Source organism: Eurypyga helias, unplaced genomic scaffold, assembly GCF_000690775.1.
Source record: "Eurypyga helias isolate BGI_N326 unplaced genomic scaffold, ASM69077v1 scaffold6973, whole genome shotgun sequence".
Classification (NCBI taxonomy): domain Eukaryota; kingdom Metazoa; phylum Chordata; class Aves; order Eurypygiformes; family Eurypygidae; genus Eurypyga; species Eurypyga helias.
Window position 1 is genome coordinate 165901 of NW_010241786.1, and position 22423 is coordinate 188323.

Below are 22423 nucleotides of genomic sequence, written 5' to 3' on the forward strand. Positions count from 1 at the left end.
TCTTTGTGCATGCTTAAGTGTCTGAAAAGGGAAGACCAAGGCAAAAAGGAGTACTGACAGTATACATCAGCAAATTACCATCATCACACTAAGGAACTCTACAATTTGGAAGCTTGCACCTTCACAAAAGAAAGCAAAATCATAGCAAAAACATGGCTTAATTAATAAATAACGTAAAGTTCTCGGAGAAAAGACTCCATCCACCCAGAAACATTCCATGAGTTCTGCAGGGTGATCAGTTTTTGATCAAGTAACATCTTCCTATTCCCTTGGCCAGCTGTGATTTTCTCTGTAAGAAACTTTTCAATCAGCTACAGCTGGATTTCCAAGGAGGTGTGTAATAGGAAGAGATTAGGTCAGGGACATGGGTGACCCGACTTAAAAAGCCATTATCAAAACCACAACTTCACATTGGCAGGGGGAAAACCTCAGGACCCATAAATAACAAAAACAAAAAACCCCAAACAAACATAAAACAAACAAAAGACAAAAAAACCAACACCACATTTGAACTGATTTGTCGTTATAACATGCCAGCTTCTTGTCCATCCTGAATATATAAAAGATTCTAAAATAGAAGATGCAGTTTTTAAAAGTTCTGTATATACTGAAACCCAGATCTTTCCCGAAACTCATGAAGCAACAATTGTCATTGTATGACCCATATTGAGAATTTTAGGGGGCAGAGAAAGAACATTTTTTTTCCTTATACCAAATCTTTCACTAACCTACATGTTTACCTAAACCACTTATGAGATTACAATTTTTATTTTAATTATTCCAGACTAAAAAGGAAAGAGGAAGAGAGATGATTTACAAATTTCCCTATGAAAGGTAAAAAGAAACAGAAAACTTCTACAGTTTCCAAGCACTGACTGCAATCCAGATCCTGTTTCCCCAGTATGCTGCCATTCTGTGCTCCAGTTCATCTTAATTTACACTGTAATCAAACAGGGTTGTTGGCTTTGTTCTCCTCTCACTGCCCAAACTACTCCTGTAGACTGTAGCCTACACCAAAACCCTCTGCATTGCACTGTTTTTCATAAAACAGAGACTACCCAGGAATCAGTCAGGTTCTCCCATTTAGATGTGTCTCAGCTCATGGGTATCAGAGAGAGAAAGGGGCTGAGGGAGATCTGAGAGCCTGGAGATGTGGGTTTCTGTGTACAGCTTTCCATACTCAAGTTCTGCCTCACAGAAGTCAGTTATAAGAAGCTGGCAAGAAGGGGTGAGAATACAGTGCAAGAGCAAACTGTGACAAATGCTTACGCAGGTTAGAAATAAGTAGGTGGGGACCCTAGCTCCCCTCCCCACTTTCCCTTGGCCCTGGTAAATCCCACCAGCTCTTATGCCACACTTCACATACTCTTACAGAGGGCTTGTCTTGTCACAGTGCTACTGCACAGCTGGGCAGCTCTCCCATGAATCTGGTTTGTCCTGGACGAGATGCGTGACTGAAACCTCATTCGCACAAAGCAGCAACTCAGCAGGCAGAAATCATTTAGACCAGCAGATACATACCAGTTCGGGATTTAACCAGGGTGTTCATGACACCGAAAACATAGCAAGTGGAGGGGAGAATATAACCAAACACAAACACTTGCCTGAACCCAGAAGATAACAGAACTGAAGAAACCAAACCCTTCAGGAGACAATGCATCTCAAGGAAAATGTTGTTCCTCAGACTGACCCTTAGCTAACTTTTCAGCAAGACAGCAGAAATCCTCTCTGTGCTTTACAAACTACAAAAATCACCAGAACCACTCACATTTTAAATCTATTAAAACAAGCTAAAAACAAAAAAAAATCCACAACCCAAACCCTTTGTCATTGAATTCTCCATGATAATGAAAATTAATGGAAAAAAACTTTCTTAAGTGGAAGGCAATATATTAGCATTCCAAAAGCACAGAGCATTAGCTACTCTTTAATTAAATGATTTCAAAGGAGATCTTTGTATATAATTGCTATAATTTAAATGGAAACAATACTACACTAAAAGTAATTAGAGGAGTGTGAGCAGAGAGGGATGTTTTCCTCTGTGCTGTGAGATGGTTCTAGGTCACCTGATTCCTAAAGTAGTAACTTTTCTCCTCAGCCTTGCTCATAAAAAGCTTCTTAAGATTGATCAACCATTGCAGTGCAGCCTTCAGAGATAACAGCTGCTCATATGCCGAGCAGCTAGCAGGAGACTGCACCCTGTGAGCATTGCTGACCAGGCATCTACAGCACCTTTTGATTGCCCAGCCAACATGATTAAGGTTATGTTACATTTCAACATGATTCTGTTGTGCATTTGAAAGTTCTGTGAGAGTGCGCAAACATAAAGAATGGAAGAGAGTGCTTTGTTACCTGTGAGGCTCCACTGGACTCTCAGCCAGCTTTCCTTGGGAACTGATGAAAACTCTCATCTTTGGTGGAATTAAAAATAGGCTAAACAACCCATCACAGGAAACAAACCCTGACTGAGCATTGCAGGTGTTGCAGCTGAACCCTGCTTTCATCAGTTTTGTGAACCACATCACTGGATATGTCTCCATGGTGACTAAGGTGCATGCCCATAGGCCCCTCCTCACTCTATGTCTTTTGGGGCAGCCAGGCCCAACAGAGACGGGCAGAATTGGGCAGACAGCAAAGAGCCACAACATCCTCAAATTGCTAGTGTTCAGCTATCAGTAAGTGCTTAGCATTAAGTGCTCCAGTATGTACATCTGGATTGTTGTATATAGAAGAGCTGTAAAAGGCAAGACAGAAGATAGTTTACAGGAGGTAACAACCTCTTGTTGCCTGAAGGGGGAAAAATCTTGTGTGCTCATTACCTCAGCAGTCTGAAGTGTGTTTTCTCTCTTCTTTTTTTGTTTGTTTGTTTTTTGAGCCTCCCTCTTTTAGAAACAAAAGAAGTGCCAAGGAAAGAGATGGAAAAAGGGATTGGTGGAAGTTTATTTTTCCCTACTCAACTGGCAAGTCCTTACAGTGTTTTGAAGATACCATCTCATTTACCTTATCTGATTCCCATGTGCTTTCGTCTCATTTACTTTGCTCACTAAATTGGGGAGGTGGATTTATTTTAATAAATATAGCTAAACTATCACTATAATACAGAGGAAAAGGGGTCATAATGTACTATGAATGTTGCCTCAATAACTTTGTCTACAATAGTCTACCTGAAAGCTCTTATTGCTTGTTGCAAGGATAGAAGACAAAAGAAGTGAGCTGTGTTTTCAAGGTCCGGCTCTGGGAAGGCAACACAAAAAGCTATTTTTTTTATTTTTTTCATCTAAGCAGTCTGATCTGGAAGTCCTTGAGAAGCAATAAATACAGGAGCTCAGATGGCATTTAGACAGAGTCAGTTTTCTGACTAAGCTCAATTTAACAAAGATTGTCCAACCTAAGCCATGTTATGGTAATTTACAGGCTTTAGACAGAATAGGTTTTGTTCCATCCCTCAGAGTATGCAGTTAAAACACCACATAAAATCTTAGCTAATAGGACAGCATCTTCTCAACTGGCTCTATGCATAACTCACACTGAAACCATTGCTAGGAAACCAGAAAATGCTTCCCAATCCTTTCTTTGGAGAAACAAGGCAAAGCTTTTATTGCCAGAGCTGGATGTCATTAATTTGGAGAAAAAAAAAAAAAAATTAATAGTAACTTGGAAAACAATTCTGAAATGCTTACAGATTCATGATGGAGTCATTTTGGAAAAGCTCATTGGTAATGCTCCTACAATTATATCTTTCATTAATTTTTTTAAATACACAGTAACTTTCATACATGGTATATACTGACTTGATAACCTTGTACAGAAACTATTTAAAAGGCTTTTTACATTTATACAGTGTTCTCTTGTCAAAATGCATTGCTTTTGCCTTACCATTCCTTGCATTGTTGATAGTTGTGTTTTTTATGTAATTCAATACTGCTCATTCCTGACAGGTCAACAGAATGACTTGAGGGTCACAAGATAACTTATCTACCTCTGGCTCATAGATTCAAGCCCTGTCCCTGCCTACAGTATGAGAAACAGATCCTCTCAAGTAATAGCTTCTGTATTACTCACAGGAAAGGCATCAGCTGTATCCACCTGGGTCTATCACTGCTGGCAGTTCCAGACAAGCTGCCCAAGCGTGGAAATAGAAATGTCTTCTCATGCCTAAATCAAGTCCCTTTATATCATTTCTGAAGTAAACTAGCAGGACATTATATGGAGCAAGTATGCATTGAAGCTGTCTGTACTTCTCTGGTCTGGGTATAGATGGAGGACTTCTATCTTCACTAGTCAGCCTAGCTCTTACATGTAATGGGAGATAATGGTCAAAGTCTCTGATAATGCTTCCTGTCCTCAGCTGTGCCTATCAGTGAGACAGATGACTAAAGATACACAAGAAGGAAGCAGCTGATAAGATCATCTGTACTACACAAAACATCAAATATACCCTCCTTTCTGAGGCATTTGTTGATGGACTTCAACAAGGTGAGAGAGATGAAAAGGTACTTCACTTTGCTTCTTACAAAGTACCATGGCGGCCTCTGATTTTAACAACATTAGACCCTACAGAATAGCTTGTTTAAGTTTTAATCATTTTGAATATGTAAAAATGAAATAAAGGCAAAAAAAAAATATACTTAATAGACAACACTTTTTGAGATGAGCTACACAAGCTGACGGATGGATCAACAGAAAACTAGACAGAAAGAGACCCAAATATATACTTTAATTGATAATACTGAAGGAAAAGCTAATTTTGCAGGGTCATCGTAAATAGATTGTTTAATTCAGGACAGCCTGAAATGAACCTTGCTTTGTTTTGCCCCTTGTGTCTCAGCAATAAAAAAAAAAAAAAGGTAAAATCACCCAAACCAGGAAATGTTTCCTCTGACCTGGATCTGTGCTTTTGTTGTGGGAATGCAGAGATGGACAAAATGAAGAAAGATCACTCTCTGATTCGCGTTAAAATCCCTCTTTATTTATATCTGTGCCTCTAACAGACAGTGCTAGAAGTTGCTATTTAATGGACAGACCTAAGAATTGCTAGGAAGCACAATCTTGAAGAACCATCTCCTGGCAGGGAAACAAATCTGTTGGCCATTTCTGCAAAACGAGAGGCAGCCCCAGATCTGGGCAATCACAGCTGCAGGAACATTGAGTGGTGAATTCACCACAACTGAAGGTGCTCACTCTCTTTGATGTCCAGTAAACAGAAGCACGTGTTGCTACTGCTGCAATTTTAAGAGCTAACCAAGTGTCCAGAGCCAACCTCCCTTTCCAGCAAGTATCACCAATGTGGTTTCACAAGCAGGGCTTGGTCAACATCACCCTCAACACAGTAGCATAGCACAGACTGGAGAGTTATTCTCCACAAGCATCTAGGATAAGTATCAGATGGGCTGACCCTGAGTCACCCAGGGTAGGTCCATGCAGCATCAGTTGGACTCATCAGTGCTCAAGTCAAGGACCAGAGCTATTAAAATTTGGCTGGTCTGCTGTCATAAGCTCTGAAGCCATTTAACTTCTGGGTGTGATGTGTAGATGTGGACCTGAGCATTTGCCAGGTGAAGTCTGCATATGCCTAAACTCTACCTTTCCATTCCTGTGGCTTTTGGCAAGCCTGGACAATAAAGGTCTTTTGCGAGACCTATTGTGGCACTTGTACAACCAGCACAGAGATGGAGTTATAGACAGATCCGAATTGGGGTTTGCTGCTGGTTATTGTACTTTTTGTCCCAGTGCTCCATGCTCCGGGACAACTGGTTAGTTCAACAGCAACATGGCATGAATACCTGGAGGCAACACTGGTATTCATTTTCCTCTCATCCACATTACTGAGTAACATAGACCAGAGGTGGGGGGAATGGCCTAACAGAAAGAGTCAAGATTCAGCCAAATATACTAGGTGTCTAGCTGAGAATCAACTCTCTCCCTGTACAAGGTTCTCTCACTTCCCATTGCCTTGATTTGGTCTGGATTTTTTCTCTCCACTAACCAGGCTACCCTGGTCCTACAGTACCTGGGGAAATGGTGAGCATAAGCTAAAGATCCTGGCTCAGTGCACACACTTACAGAAAGACTTGCTACAGAATTGTATCTCCATCACTTGTTGACATTTATAACTTTTGAGACAATAACAGAAAACGCTGTGACTGCACACACACCAAAAGAAAAAAAAAAAGGGCTTGTTAGAAAATCTGGATCTGAAGCCATCTGTGTGCAAGACAGCAGCAGCACAACAAGACTAGCCCCTATGTGCAGGCTGAGCTGTTAGGGCCAAAAACACAGAAGCAGCAATGGAACAGTTGCAAATTGTGCCAACAGGGTTAGGTTTTATGAATGGGGAGGGAGAGATGAACTACTTCCCCATGAATTAAACATAAATCATGACTTCAGAGAAAACCAAATGGGCTGTGTAACCTCACGATTGTTTTTTTTATTAGAGTTTAGATGGAATTAGCGTTAAAGGAGGTCAGTGGTTACATGGAAATTGGATGGAAAGGGACTGAGACAAGGAAGCAGAACCTAATTGAGAGAGACACAGAACCGCAATTAGGGGGAGTGGAAGAGGGAGAGTGAGAGTTATACTGTCTCATGACTGGCAAGATGATGCAGGGAGCAAGAGACTGGAAACAAAGGAAACATAAAAGATGAAAGATGACACTGGGAAAGACAGGCAATTGCTGACAAAAAACACTGTCTAATTTTTTTCCTAAGCCATAAATATGGTCTTTAAGAGCCACTTTGGAGCTTTTAATTCAGTTGCTTTTGGCTGACCTGTTAACTAGGAACAGTAGCCTGAGGGCAACTGGGTGATGATTCAGGGCTGCTGCACTTCTGTCTGTGGATAGAGAGTAAGAAAAATGGCAATTTTTTTCTAAAAAGAAGAGATGCATTTTCTTACAAATAAAATATACCATCCATTTGTATCTAGATATTCAGATGGTGCAAATTAGTGTAGTTCCCTTAGACCATCTCAGATACAAGACCTACTGATGCTGTTCAGAGTGAGAAAAAGAACAACAGTGAAACTATCAAGAATATACCAACAGCAGACAGCAGCCTGCATGATGACAAATTTGTTCAAGAAAATCTTGGTCAGTATTCTGTTTCCCAAGGGAAAGGGTCAAATGACAATTTCACTGAATTTTTCATGCAGATGAAATCTGAAGAAAGTGGTTTATTTCCACCTCTGAGCGAAACCAAATGTCATGACATGGACATTTTCCACAGAAGAGAAATTCAAAGTGCTGGCCAGATGCACTGACTAGCAATCCATATTGAACTGGTCATGGAAAGCTGTCCCCCTGTCAGGTTCCAGGTCAGGAAGGAATGATGAGGCAGAGGAAGAGTTTCTGTGAATAGTGAGAAAAAAAAAAATCTTGCAATAAAAATCCTGCAGTACAATCATGGCAGATCCTTTTCCCCACCTTTGGAAAACGGTCCTGGGATTATTTATCAGCTCAATGGGCACTTCCTTTAAAGAGCCTGCAGAAGAGGAAAACCACTGCAAATGACATGGTACAGCATGATCTTTTAGTCAGCAAGTAATGCCAAGTGTAATTAGTAAGTAATCTGCAGAACGTATAATTACGAAGCAGCCCTACAGCTTGGGCTTAATTTCTCCATTAGCTGCACAAATAATGCAGAAGGCAATGGGGGAGACAGGGATTTTTTTTTTTTAAATACAATGTGCTATCAAAATAAGAACTTACTGAGTGACAAACCAAACCTTTTGAAAATCTGGTCTTTAAAAAATTTATTGCTGATGTTCCCAAACCACTTTACATGACAATTGCTTCAAAAGAAATCCCAGCAACATAAAAGCGAGTGTGAGACACCTGGGAAGGGGGATGGGAAAGCACGTTAATTTTTAATGCTGTTTTTCAGAGGTGTTCTCGCTCTTCTTCGAAGCATTCATGAAAGACAACCAGTTTCTGACAGCTTTGAAACCCTAAGATGCTTCTTCTAGAAAAGATACTGCCAGGTATCAGCAATCTGAGTGTTTCCTCCACTAATGGGTTGGAGGTGCCAGCAGAGGCAGGTGCTGCCCCCTTGCCAGAAGCTGGATAACATAGCATGTTCAGTCATTTCAATCTTTCATCCCACGAATCAGCAGATTTCCAACACAAATGTGGAAGCCATTGCTCAGAACGTGTAAGCCCCAAACACGTGACAGGGACAGTTTGTGCTGAACCAGGGTGACAAGCTTTGCCTGGCACAGGGTATCAGAGAAGCCTCAGAGGAGGGGATGAGATCTGTACCTGGCTGGGCAACTGGCTGACAGGTTATAGTGGGGTAATTTTCACAGGTTTGGGTCAAAGGGATTATGAAACAAAACCATGTGCAATGACCAAATGAGGACAAGCTCTCCTTAGGAATAAAGGCTTCTAGCACTATCTGAACTATGTGAGATGCCTCAGACGATAGTATGGCTGCCCTGGAGAGCTGCTCTCCACCACTCACTGCAGCCCAGTGATGAAAACTCTGTTGGAGTGAACTCTGCAGCCAACCCAGCGCTGAGCCTCCCCAGCTCCCAGAAAAGCTGGTGTGCTGAAGCACCCGCTGACCCCTGCAGGGTCAGGGCCAGGCTGAGCTGAAAAGTTGCTCAGGCCGTATGGTTTCTTAGTCCTCGAGTGCTGGTGGGATCAGGGCACCAGGATATTTCATGGCTTGCTCGAAGGGAAAGGTGAAAGACTGAGGAACGTATGCGAGCACAGCAGCTACCCCTGGTTGTGCACCTCACACCAGGCCGGAGTGCTCTGCACAGCAGGACAGCACAGGACCTATAATCCATCTGGCCTTACTTAAAAACACAAGAAACAAACCACATTAGCCTCTAGATGAGAATATCTCCACTGTATTGTCATCAGGCAATACTTGTCCTTCTACTTAAAGAAAAGAAATCATGCATGAGCTGGCTGCTCATTCTGACTCCTTCTGTAAGGGTTTCTTATTCACTTGGTGAATAAACCCCTCCAGTCAGCACACCTTTTTCTAGCCTTCCTCTCTGCACATGCCTACCTCTCCATCCACCTCATTTGAGCATTACAGACATGACTCAGCATCTCCTTCCTCCTAAGGCATGGGAAAAGTCCGCACAGTGGGGTACCCAGATGGCACCCACGAGACCTGATTTAATGCCAAGCTCTCCCCATGACAGCCTGCTCAGTGACTGACCACAGCCAAGTCCCTTGTTCTGCCTCAATTTCCCTACCTGTGGAATACAACTAACGATGTTGATTTCTTTAGCATGATATTTGATCTACTGTCCATAAATAGCACTTGAAACCAATGAGAGTGATGTTTGCCCCAGAAAGCCAAAGATAAGCAATACATGCCACAGAGCCCAATACCTTCTCCATGTGTTACAGCTTCTGCCAGGAATGTTCCGAGTACATGATACAGCTGCTGGGAACTGAACTCAGGCCACAGACATCCTTCTCCTAACGTCCAATAAATCATAGGAGGCTGTCTGAGAAAGATTACTCTAAGCAGATGTTCTCATCACCTGATTTGTCTATTCAGGTGCCACAGAAAGACCTCGGCTCATACTGCAAGGATCAGCAGCACAATCAATACCGTGCCTCTGTGGGCTGTTTAGGTGAATGTGTGCAGCAATCCAAAGGCTAACGAATATACTACTCCTCTGGCAGAGAGGGAGGTGGGGGAAGGAAGAGACACTGTTTAATCTGTGATCATTAATAATGTTTTTAAGTCTTGCAAACCAAGATAATGATATGGGTAGTCAACTGTCTTACTCCAGGATATAAACTGATCATCTGCTGGGATAAAATGGGAATTCCTATAACACATATTTTCTTGTCCATTGTAAAGTCACTGGATGACATTAGCAGTTTGATAATTTTCTCACAAAGTCCCAGCTATTCATACTTCCAGAAGGTTTTGAAATTAGATCAGATGATACAGGAATGCAGCTCACTATAGCAAATGCCAATATCCTCTCAATCATTTTGGATTCCTATCTTAATAATTATGTTTGTAACTTTTGTTCTTAGATCAAGTTCTAAATTTTACTTTTCTTTCTGCGTGCTGTCGTTATTTCCGCAGATTCATTTTAATTCATAGATCCTATTCTGAAGATTTATGTAGATTTACACATGCAGTTTGCACAGCCCTGCGAGTGAGGACAGTGTGAACTCACACGGATGCATCAGAGCCTTGCAGTAAACCCCATAGCCAATAATAAAGCTGGTCACACCACAAACATAACAAGAAAGGAAAACTGAAATAAGAGATAAAACCACAACAGTGGCAACAATTACAACCTACCAGCCCCTTCTAGGTAGCTAATGGTACCTATGCAATTCGGATAAGTCAGGGTTTGAAATCTGCCTTCCAATCTCTCAAAAACCCCACAGTTTTGGTAGGTCTGAGAGTATGCACAGACTGGCTGGTCAGCTGTGGTTCCCAAAGACATAAAGTTCAAAATCCTTTACCACAACAGCCCCCGTACATGACTCTTTCTGTTGTTTTCTGTACTGGAAGCTGCAAGTTGGATTTAGCTTTCTACAGACCTCTGGTGAAAACTTTGCTCCAGATTCCCTCTTCACCAAATCCTCTGTTGAGCTCAGCAGCAGCAGAAGTTGCAAAGAAAAATCTTTTTTTCAGACAGCTTCTTTCTCTTTTTCTCAAGAACAGTGAAGTAAAAAGAGACCAGATTGATGGCAGGAGAATTTGAAGGTCTGCTGGGTCACAAGAATTGAGGAATACTGTGTCTGTGTCTTTTCTTTATGCATGTTGGACAAGAACCTCAGTTCCTCTAGGAAAAACAATCTCTTGGTGTTTCTGCCACCCACTCACCTCTCCTCTCATTTGCTGAGATTGCTAGAAAGGATGCCAACAATGGAGGGTGAAGGCTGGTCCACAGCAGGAAGAAGGCCAGCTCCTCTGACCACATCCCAGAGAAGGCACTATTTTCGATCAGCTGGTTCTGCCTTACTTTTCTCAGTACGATACAGAGGTGGCAGATCTGCAGCTCCCTCCCTACCCCTAAGCAAAGGGTAAGATTCTTTCAATGACATTGTGTCAGCTTGTAATTTTCTTTCCTGCATCAGCTTTTAAATGTGACAGCAAGACTTCAGCAGAATGCAGTGTTACAGCATTGGTGGTGGATAAGAGCAACAGACGCCATCTATCTGGACTTGGGCAAAGCATTTGATGCTGTCCTATATGACATCTTTGTCTTTAAACTGGAGATGTATGGATTTGATGGATGGACCACTCGGTGGATAAGGAAGTGCCTGGATGGTCACACTCAGAGACTTGTGGTCAACAACTCAATGTCTGAGTGTAGACCAGTGATGAGCAGCATCCCTCAGGGATTGGTATTGGGTCTGGCACTGTTCAACATTTTTATCAGTGACATCTGTCCACATTGCCTCCATACCTGTACATACTATGCTGATGTCTTCCACAAGTCAGTTCTTCAGAATATAACTCATGGATCTCCTGACCACATGATAATTTGACTCATAAATTTTTAAAGGTATTTAAGGGGGAAAAAACCCCTACACTAAAAATACCAAAAATCATGAATACAAAGAATAGTAGGCTTGGCCAATGAAATCCCTTATTTGCAAATCTCTGTAAATGAGAAAAACATACAAGGGAATCATAATTTTATTATTAAAATATATATACATTTGCATCCTCTACTTGCCACTGTTGGAGCATGGAGCTGAGCTAAAGTGACCTCTGGTCTGATTTGGTATGGCCTGTGCTCTTCATGCTCTCTATCTCACCTCAAACATCTCCTGGCCTCCATTTCACCTTTTCCAACATTTCTCAACTACTTATGCATTCTTTCTCACTCTTCTGGGGCAACCCAGTGATGGATTGCTAGTAATTTTATGGGTCTCCTGCAAAAAAAATGCTCCCACTTCATCTCTGGTAAAGCTGCATGGCCATGTAAATGAGAAGGTGTCGGAAAGGGCCAGGGCTTATAACCTATGAATTTTCAACCAGGAACGTTTTCTAACATATACACAGCCAAGGGCAGAAGTCAGCGACGTTGGCAGACCCGCTTGTACTAAATCCTCTCACTGAAAACATTAATGCTCAATGATGCATACACAGATATATATGGATCATTAAATATACATAAATAGAGACATATATATTTATATATACACTTGTGGGTGTGTCTACATAAATATGTATTTATCAGCACAGACGAACTTAATGATCCCCATCTATAAATGTCTGCACACACACACATGTCTAATGACTCTACGAAAATGACAGCAGAGCTCTGCAGTGCTGTGAGGCAAAAAGGTTATTTCTCTTTATGTAGGTTTGGAGAGATGCTTAGCACAGGAGATGAAGTGGCGAGGCAATAATTATGAGTCAGAGTTGGAGCAACATAAAGCCCTTCTCTGGACCCTCAAAAACCTCTTGTTTCTGATTTGAATGGTGCAGACTAGCAACTCTCTTGAGCAAATACTGCTTCTGTTTAGATATATCACAATTAACTGGAAGGAGAATACAATCTGATGCTTTTCCCCAGTGAACCACCTCAGGCAAGTAACATGCTGTGCCCATGGCTCGTCAACACAGAAACGTTAGATGTGACTCAATAGAACATGAAATCATTAAAAGACATACTACTCTCCAGTGAGGGCTACGGGACAGAAGTTAGAAAACTGTAGATTTCAGACAGACTAGTGCTTTCTAGGCACTCATTGGGTCACCTAAGAACATGCCCAACCCATTGCCCTAATGCATTTGAATTATTTTCCTAAAGGACCCTTTGTTTTCTTTAAAAAAAAAAAAACCAAACCCCAAACCACACTACAATGAGCTTTTGTACACATCTCTCACACTGCTGTGACACTAAGGGAGGTAAACTGGCCATCTTGTCAGATGAGGTGAGTGTCAAAACAACAGTGAAAGAATCTTCAGAAGTGGATGATAAGCCGGGAATGGAGGAAGGGAGAGTGGATTCACCTTCGTTAGCCAGTGGCTCCAAGTTAGACCAGTTCACAGAGTCTCGTGTACTTTCCTGTGTGTCACAAAACTATATTCTTAGCGGAGCCCATTCAGCTATGCTTGTAAGGAAATAATTAATTCTTACACACTTACAGCTGTATGAAATAACAAAATCATAAAATAGGTTGGAACAGACCTCTGCAAGATATCTTGTCTAATTCCCCACTAAAAGCAACTCCCAATTCAAATTACACTGAGATATTTGGAATCATGTTATGCCCCTACATGCAAACCTATAGATTTTACCATACTGCACAACACATATAGACAGCACAAAGCACAGAAGATCCAAAAAGCCTAGGATGCTGGAACAATACAGACAGATACTGCAACTGCTCGCGTTAACAGTCATGAAGTGGTATGAAATTCTGTGTCAAAAATGTTGCTGCTTCCTGCAGCCCAGAGACCCCACTCACAGGATGTGCCACAAAATGAAGATTGGAAATAATAGTCATTCTACTGATATACTGATTTTAATAAGATAGCATTATGATAAAATTGTTAATAATGCAATATGTTAATAATAGCTGGAGTATAATGACTATTTAATACACATTCCCCTCAGATTATTATTTTCCAGAAGTAGTGGAACACAGACTACTTTGATGCAAATCAATAGAAAAAGTTTTCCCTAACAGGAATCAGCCAAGACCACTAAATGAAATATTTTGCATTTTCCCGGATGAAAGACAACTCTTTAAAAGCCACCAACCTATCCAGTTTAGCAGTACACAAACGTGAGCACAGACTTGGGCTTCCTGCCTCAACCCTGCTTCTACTCTAAGAGCTCTCACCGATCCCATCCTCAGTTGGGGTATGCTGATCCCCAAAGCATTGTGATCCTCTCATCAGCTTCTTGAAATCAGATTTTTACCCTCAAACAGAAATTTTACATACCTCCAAACACCATGTGTTACCTTGGTTCAGAGAATGGCCCGTAGCAAGAGAAACACATTGATTTCTTCTCAGCCAAAGCTTCCACAAGCTCAGCATGATCCTACACTGCCCTTCTGGATGAGTTTACCAAAACTGTCATTGTGAGAAATACCCAAGTGATCTGCATATAAATGGTTTGCATACGGGCTTTATAAATGGTCTCTTTCCTCAGTTCCTTCGACCCTACAGATAGGAATTTCTCTAAACATTTATGGCACATATCATGTGAAATTTCTTTTTATGGCTTTCATAGACTGTTAAGAATAGGTTTTAAAATTGCTAATAATGACAGTAATAATAAAAACAGTACCAATAACAGTAGCAATAATAATAATAAAATGCCTGCAATGACTTCAAAAGAGTCAGCTCTCCACAAAGCTGATACACAATGTTCAGCAAGATAACTCACTTCCTACGTTCTCCATCAGACGACTACAGAGAGATGTTACAATAACCATAGATTTTAAATGCATCTTTCATCTCAAAAGAAAACCACATTGATTTATAAAGTAAATGGGCTAAATCCACAGCTAGTTGAAACTGATTAGCTCCATTGATTTCAATGAGGGTGCTGATGTGCAGATTTATTTGAGCTCAGACCTGTCTCGCTGCATGTGTGTGCGTGTCTGCATGTGTGTGTGGTTGGAAAGCGATAAACATTGCACAAAGAATTTCACAGAAAAATACCGTATTAACCAGCACAGAAAGTGACACATTATTACTGCATTTGGAGAAAAACATGCAGAGTGAACAGAATGCAGAGTCTAATCTTTAGCTGGGGATTGGCATATATTTCCCCAACAGGATGTCTTTCCCCCCAGCAGTCTTGTGAAAAGACTCACAGGTATATCATATGATAGGGGCAATATTTGCAGATAGCAAGGCAGCAGATGTACAGATATATTTCTCTACACAAACAAGTACTCCATTTCTATGAAGAAAAAGGCAAAGCCACAGCATGATTCTGAAGTAAAGGAAAAACTAGCAACCCTACCACGACTGATACAACCTCTACTCTGATAAAAATTTCAACAGCTGTCTGTAACATAGATGTGGAGGCTGACCGGTTCTGCCCCAGCACTGTTTAGGAAACAAACTTAAGTGTGCAACTCCTATGCTTTATAGGTATAAAGGATAACCATAATTACTTAGCCTGGCCTTCCTAGGACACTTTAGCACAGGAGATACAGATGGGCTATTCAAGACTTGACTACCCCTTGCTGATCCTCCCAAAACTACAGTACCAAGACACTTCATCTGTCATGGCATAGATGGCAAAGAAGCCAGCTCAAATAACCCTTAGCAAGAAGAAAATTTCCCCCTCAGCCCCTTTCTTGCAGTTAAGGTGAGCTCCACTACTAGTACAGACTGTTCCTCATCACAGAGTCACCTGGGTTTGTGTCAGGCTGATGTAGGTCTGGTGTTCTGAAAGACATACCAACACAAACCATGCAACCCAGTTGGAGTAAATCACTAGCAGAAATGCCCAAGACACGCAACCGTTATCTGATCCAAGCTCCCTCAGAAACTGGTGACAAGCATACCCAGCACTCTACTCTCAGTCTGTCACTACCAGTGACACCAGCAATGAAATCCACCTACGCATTTCTGCCACATAAGTATCCAGATGGACTGAAGCCTAAGGAATTTCATGTGCAGGTGAAGAAAGCAGGAAAAGCAAACTGACTGCGTGTGAAATTTATAGCATACCTCCTGCCCCTGAGTTGGAGTGCTGCAATAATGTCTGATGTGAACAACCAAAGGCACTCCTTCATGTCACCGCAGATATGCTCTGCAGAGTCTAATGCATCTTAGCCATCTTGCTTTCTGACCCTTTCCAGAAAGCTGTTCCAGCCAGCTCAAAGAAAATACAGGTAAGAAGGCATCTCTGCCAGCAACAAAGGCTGTGCATCTAGTCCTTGTTTTGTACAGAATCCCAAAACAGAGTGCTCTGATCTGCTTTGTGCAAGACATCAGGTGACTCTTCAGAGATGCCTTTGAACTTAAAAAGTTCCCTCTCTCCTTTGGTTGTTAAACTCAGATCCTGGACTGTTCTTGGGCCAGCATTCCTCCGCCAATTCCACCAGCCTTACCCAGTGCTCCAGCACTCCTGGGAGGAGGAAGGACCAAGCATAATCAGTGCCAGCCCAGGTTCTTCTTTTCATAGTATGAGTGAATCACAGCATACTCCACCGAGACCAGGAAAGTTATTCTGAGCTCAGCCCTTCATATGCACACTGAGAACACCTTTGGCTAAAACCAAATGTACAGTCCACAATGTAGATAGCAAACAACAAGGTTTGGGGATATTCATAGCAGCAGCAATCTCAAAAGACAGCCAAGCTGCACAACTGGAGCAAGCACAGAACTGACATTAGGTGCAGTCATAAAGATCTCTGGCCTGTGAAGAGCACTGCAGTCCCTGGGCCATCAGTTCCAAGGTATACATTATTAGCAGTATTTATGATAAGGGACCTCTGAATGTCACTAGTCCAAGCTTTTGCTCCCAAGACAGTCACCAACTATAGATCAGGGCAGATGTGGCTTCAACTAGCCAAGGCTTGAAAACTTCCAGGGATGGTGAAAACACAACTTCTCTGCAAGCTGACCAGGGCTACACAAACTCCCCCAGAGAAGCAGATTTTCCAACTGTCCTACCTGAACTCCCAAGTTACAGCTTGGGACCATCTCTCCTTGTTATACCCCCTGCCACTACTGGGAAGAGTTTGGCTCCATCATCTCTTTGTCATGTGATCCATGGACACTCCAGCTGGGCCTGTGACCATCAGCAAAACCCACAAAACAGCACCATGACTTTATGCAACATTACATGTGTAGCTACATAATGTTACACTGCACACCAGGAGGCTCATCATGCACTTGGGGGTCTCCATGATCCCCTTCTGCTATCACATTTTAGAAAAAGTTAAGAGCTTCTATACTTACGTCATTATCTGGGTCTCTATGCCAGGGTCTACAAGGGAACCATCCACAAAAAGCGGTGTTGATGTGAAACTGTATTTACTCCAGGATCTTCCCTCATCAAAACTCACCCTGGGATAGAAGCAGACAAGATTTATACACATAAAAAGACTTCATAGCAACTGCAGCAACTAAATGTCGGCTAAGGTCTGCAAGCTCCAGCAGCTAGATTTATAGAAAAGCACCAATCTTCACCATTTCCCAGACCATTAACACATGCTTGTGGTGTACTTTGAAAGACCAAAACCTTAGGGAGTATGATCACTGTTAATAAGAACACAGATATACTTGATCCAGCTGTACATCAGACTTCAAGGGATCAAAGGACATTGCCAAGTTCTATTTCTGGATCTACAACAGCATCTGGCATGAGGCAACACTCAGAGCACAAGCAGCCCTGGCCTGAATGCATGACCATATGGCATTAGCTACAATCTCTCTAGACCTACTAATACTGCTTTGCATGCCATCTCAGAGGTGGTGTCCGTTTTACAGAGAAGTGGAGGAAAGGGGCCGAACTGAACCACAGTCCATGGTTAGTCTCTGTGTTCTCTGCCAGTTACAGTTGTAAAGCAAAGTTGTATGCTGGTTAAAATGAAAACATTTCCCTTCTTAGAGGCTGAGAGTGTTCACACTGTCAGTGACAAGGCAGGTTAATTCAGTGGGTTTTAATCATCTGTCCCTACCCACAACCACCATGTGCCTTACTGTCTGTTTTTATCAAAGAGCACAGGTATCCTAACCCAGCTGACAGGGTCTTGGGTGAATTAGTACAACAGGCTTTTAGATTAGCAGAGGCTTTCAGCTACACCTCAGCAACCCCTCCATCTCTGCTAATTACAAAGGAGCAGGTGAACGAACAGTCTGACTACACCAGCAGACATGCTAGGTCAAGACTATGCCTTATTGTCCCTTCCCAGCATCCCCATCCCATTGACACCACAGGACTGCCAGGCTCCAGCTCTGCCAAAGCCCTGGTGGGCCATGGGCATGACACACAGGCTGATGTCCCTGCTTGGCCTCAGCCTGTCCCAGTCACCAGGGACATGGTGCCTGATGCCCAGGGCTGGGGCTGTCTCACACCTGGCCGGGTTGGTGCGAAGAGCCCTGCCTGTGAGGTCCTGCCCTGCTCTCCCAGGGACTTCGGTCAGCTCCTGGGAAGCTCTCAGGGAGCTTCCAGCCCCGGCATCACCCTGATAGTCTGTGCCCACAACAGTGCAGAAAACAGCCAGAGGAGGGTGTGCACACCCAGCTGCTGCTGCAGCAGGACAGACAGGCAACCTGCAGACTGTCAGCATCCAGCGCCCAGAGCCGCTGCTCATGTACAGTACCAAAAGCAACCAAATTTCTCTCTGCCCCCAGGCTCTCCACACAAACGCTCCTGCACAATTTCTGCCCTGAGTTTCAGCTCCAAATTATACCAGTAAAGGAATAACAAACAGAGAAGCACAAAGGTTTATTGGCTGTAAAATTATTTGATCGTCTCCCAGCAGGGTCATTACAGAGTTCTCCGTAATTCTGCGAGATACCTGGGCTGTGAAAGCTGACCGATTACTCCCGATGGACATTACCAAAGAGACAATAATGGCACAAACTTCTTTGAATAGCAGGAACACTTCTCATTTTAAAGTGAGCAGAAAAAAAGGTTTGCCTTATTTTCCAGGTGAGGAGAGTAGGGGGGAGGAGGACGCTGAGCGTGTGTGCGAGCACCTGGATTTGTCCAAGAGGGTCTTGACGGAAACTGAATCCTCCTCACTCCAAGAAGGTAATACCAGGGACACTACCTGAGATGCCACCAAAGGACCAGGAGGTCAATGTAATATGTAGTGCAAACAACAGGTTACACCAACCTCAGATCTCTAGTGTGGAAAGGCAAGGCTTGCAGTCACTGTTCCCTAAGTATCTGCCTCTCAAAGCACCTAGCAAAACACTTTTACCTGACTCACAATGCACATCTGCCAGAATAGGAAGCTGACTATAGACCAAAGACAGAAAGCTGGGAGTAGAGAGCATACAGAAAGCTTATCTGCTCCAAATCTATTTATTTAAATGTATGTATCTTCCCACACACCTGTGCATCTGTATGCTGTCCTGCTTGCATGCTTATCTATCTAAATAGCATTTCAATTTCTGAGGAACAGCATGCTTCATTAGCTTAGCTAAAGTTCTCTCGGTTTTTCAATTATCTGCCCCTCTTTTCTCCAGGATGAAACTTATTGTACAATGTCTCAGCCTGAGAACTAATAGATATACATGTACCCTTTAATCTATTCCACTCCTGCACATAAAACAGGAGCCTACTGAGGCAGTATGAAGCAAATTCCAAAGTCCCTAAGGGTACAATTTTGGAGGAAACCTGTTGGAGCTTATTGATAACACAGCTCTAAATCACTACTCTTTTAATAGAGCAGGTGGGGAACTTACAGTGTTGCACATGCCATTTCATGAGACTTAGTGGAAAGGGAGAACATCTGAAAGGGAACTCTGCAAAGTTCTCAGCTCCTATGGAAAGTCAACCTGTGACCAAAACCTCCTCAACATCTAAGTACAGCCACTTGTACATAATGTGATTTTTCCAAAGAGCCTTCACAAGGTAAAACACAACAAAAAAACAGATGCATCTGTGCCGAAGAACACAGTCATAATGGCTAATACATGATTTACAGCTCTTTCAGTAAGTGGCTTACCTTCCACTCTTTCAGAGCTCAGCATACCACAGCCTGATATACCTGCTGCTGCTGCCACCTATATTTGGCTCACACACACTTCTCCTGCCTCGGCTTATACTTGGTTTGTCTGAAGACTTGGACATGGTCTTGATGTCCTCTTTCCTTAAGGTTCTTCAGGTATAGTCATGGCTACTGAGTTACATATCAGAGGCAAATGTTTCTAGTCACACAACAACACATTCTACCCGTGGACAGAAAGCTGAAGTCTGCTGGAAACATCATTATGGGTCAGCCCAGTTACTACATTCCTTTGTACGTTCAGCTGAGCTGGCAAGAGGATGCTGGCCTAGACTAACTCCTGGCCTTGACTCGGTATGGCTGCATATATTATGTTATGACTGCAACGGGTTTTCTTATGATACAACAAACAACCTGTTTGCTGAATACTAGAAAGCAAGACAAAGATCACAACCCTCATTACGCATATAATGACTTGCTTGTAATCCCACACAGATGCACAGACCTCTTAGAGAGCACTTGGTCACCCAGTCTTAAGAAGATCCTAGAAAAGTGATAAAGCCTTAGGAATATGAGCCAATACATCCTGTGGTTAATAATCCACAATCACACCAAAACTAAAGCAGTCATTTCTTTAGCTAGGTGGTAATGTGCTCAAATGAAACATATTCAGACTTTAATAGAAATCTATGTTGCAGTCACCCCAGAGTTATCTGTCAGGTCACAAATGAAAAATCCAGAAGCTTTTCACATTGAAAAAGTAGTCATTAATGTTCTTAAGGTACCTCTCTGGAACATTAACGTGATGGGTAAATACAGCCTGTCTTGAGGTCGCCAGCTTTTGAATGACTGTAATATAACAAGGATTTTGTACAATAATGACTCAGGTAGAGGAAACCTTAACACTTCATCACTGCTGTCAAACACCATTACTTTCTTCTATTTGACTGAGGACCACGTTTCCTGTTCTGCGTGAAGAGCATGAGACAGACGTGCTTAGCACCACCAAGCTGAGAGACAACTCAATCTTGCAGACAGGAACACAGAACTTGTCTCTAAAGGCTATTTCTAACTAATTCACTTCTAAACAACATTAAAAGCTGGGTAGGTCAGACCATTAGCCATGCCCCTCTTTCACCTAAGACCAGAGACTAAAGGTGATGCTAATATATGCATTTTCTGTAAACAAGGTTAGTTCTGAATTTCAGAAAGCCTCTCTCCAGTGCTTAGCTGGTGCAGGAGTGAGATGGTCAAAGGCTACGGAGAGGATAATTTTGAGCAGTACCTTTAGTGCTTACACTGTTATAACCCATTAATAGCAAAACAGTACCTTAAACAGAGAAATCATTTTGCCCTGTTCCACTCCCAACTCTATTCTGTTACCATCACTGTAGCTCTGGAAATTGACAGTGGAATCCTTTAGGAGATACCAACATTATCAACATATCTCTATTATCTGTATCAACACCTCCTGCCCTCTCCTTTCCCTCCCTTTATCTGTCTTAGCAATGTAATCCCAAATTCGGAAAAAAAAAAAGCAGAAGTGAGGGATACATCCTCTCAGAAATACCTGAAGTACAAAGGATGACTTCTTAGTATATATGTCTGTGGGACAGAAACTGTAACTGAAGTCCCATAGTACATGACTAATTCAGAGAGTAATTCATATATGTGTCTGATTATATGCATAGCCATTATATTTATAAAATGGTATAATAATCTTCGTATTTATCAACAAAATCAAAATTATGGTAAAACATAAATAAGAATTCTCTCATTTACTCATTTTCTAGACATGAGCAGATGTTGACCAGGTGACACGAGAGATATTAGCACCACTATCAGTTTATGCCCATCAGGAAACCACCTCAAAGTAACAAATTTCCTTACCACATGTGCCGGATGGGCACTGACGTGTGTTTCATGGCCACTAGTGCCCCTCCCCAGTCCAGAAACCACACATTGTATTCCTCCTCGAAGATCTGCAAACAGATCAGGTACTACGTAAGTGTTTCGCTCCGTAGGGAAGGGAAGGCTCAGGAGAAGAACATGAAAGAATTCATGCTTTCCTTCATGCTGCAAAACATACCTGTCTCCAGGAATTTCCACCATCAGAAGAAATGAACACACCAACATCAGTGTAGGAAAGCTCAGAACCAATATTCCCTGCAACATAAGCAAGCATCAGACATTCTTGTATGAATGAAAAAAAGAAATGTATTCTTTGTAACAACTTCAAATGCAACAGTGACACATCTTAATACAGAGTAAATAATAAACTTGGACTGAATCCCCAGCACTCTGGAGCCTGAGCATCCACCAATAGTTGCAAGAAAGAGATGCCAAATATCTGAACAATTTGCACATGCTCTGAATAGACTTTATTAGCTTACCCCCCACACTGTCCTACAGCCAGCATCTTCTGCTTCCAGAGTTAAAATTTCCACAAGCACCAAGCTTACTGAACAATGCAGGTCTGTTCTAAATTAATTTGTTCTCAACCTCCCCCTTCCCAAAGCACCCAGTGGCTCAGGGAAAAGCTACCACAGTCACACAGAAACTGTTTTCCTGTTGATCTGTCAACAATACCTTGAATCAGTGCTAGGTGGGGTTCTGGTGGTATGAACATCTGTCCCATAGGAAGCAGACAGATGTAACACTGACCGATAGTCCATCGTAAGGCCTCCAATGACAGTGGCCCACAGCCACCATAATGTGGTCAAACCCATGACAACTTTATTCACAGCCCATTAATTCTTTACCCAGTGAGCCACTCTTACACCTTCCAAATGAGGCTGCTTATAGAGCAGGTATAA

The 22423-nt window shown here is 42.3% G+C and overlaps 1 protein-coding gene across 1 annotated transcript in view; it reads right to left on the reverse strand.

The window, feature by feature from the left end:
* SORCS3 (sortilin-related VPS10 domain containing receptor 3) overlaps positions 1–22423 on the reverse strand; it is a gene marked incomplete at its 5' end in the record, with an annotated part of 80522 nt that overhangs the window by 36590 nt on the left and 21509 nt on the right. Inside the window, 3 exons of the mRNA XM_010148859.1 lie at positions 16885–16992; positions 21498–21589; positions 21697–21773. Of these exons, the coding sequence (XP_010147161.1) occupies positions 16885–16992; positions 21498–21589; positions 21697–21773 (277 nt within the window). The remainder of the gene's footprint in view (positions 1–16884; positions 16993–21497; positions 21590–21696; positions 21774–22423) is intronic.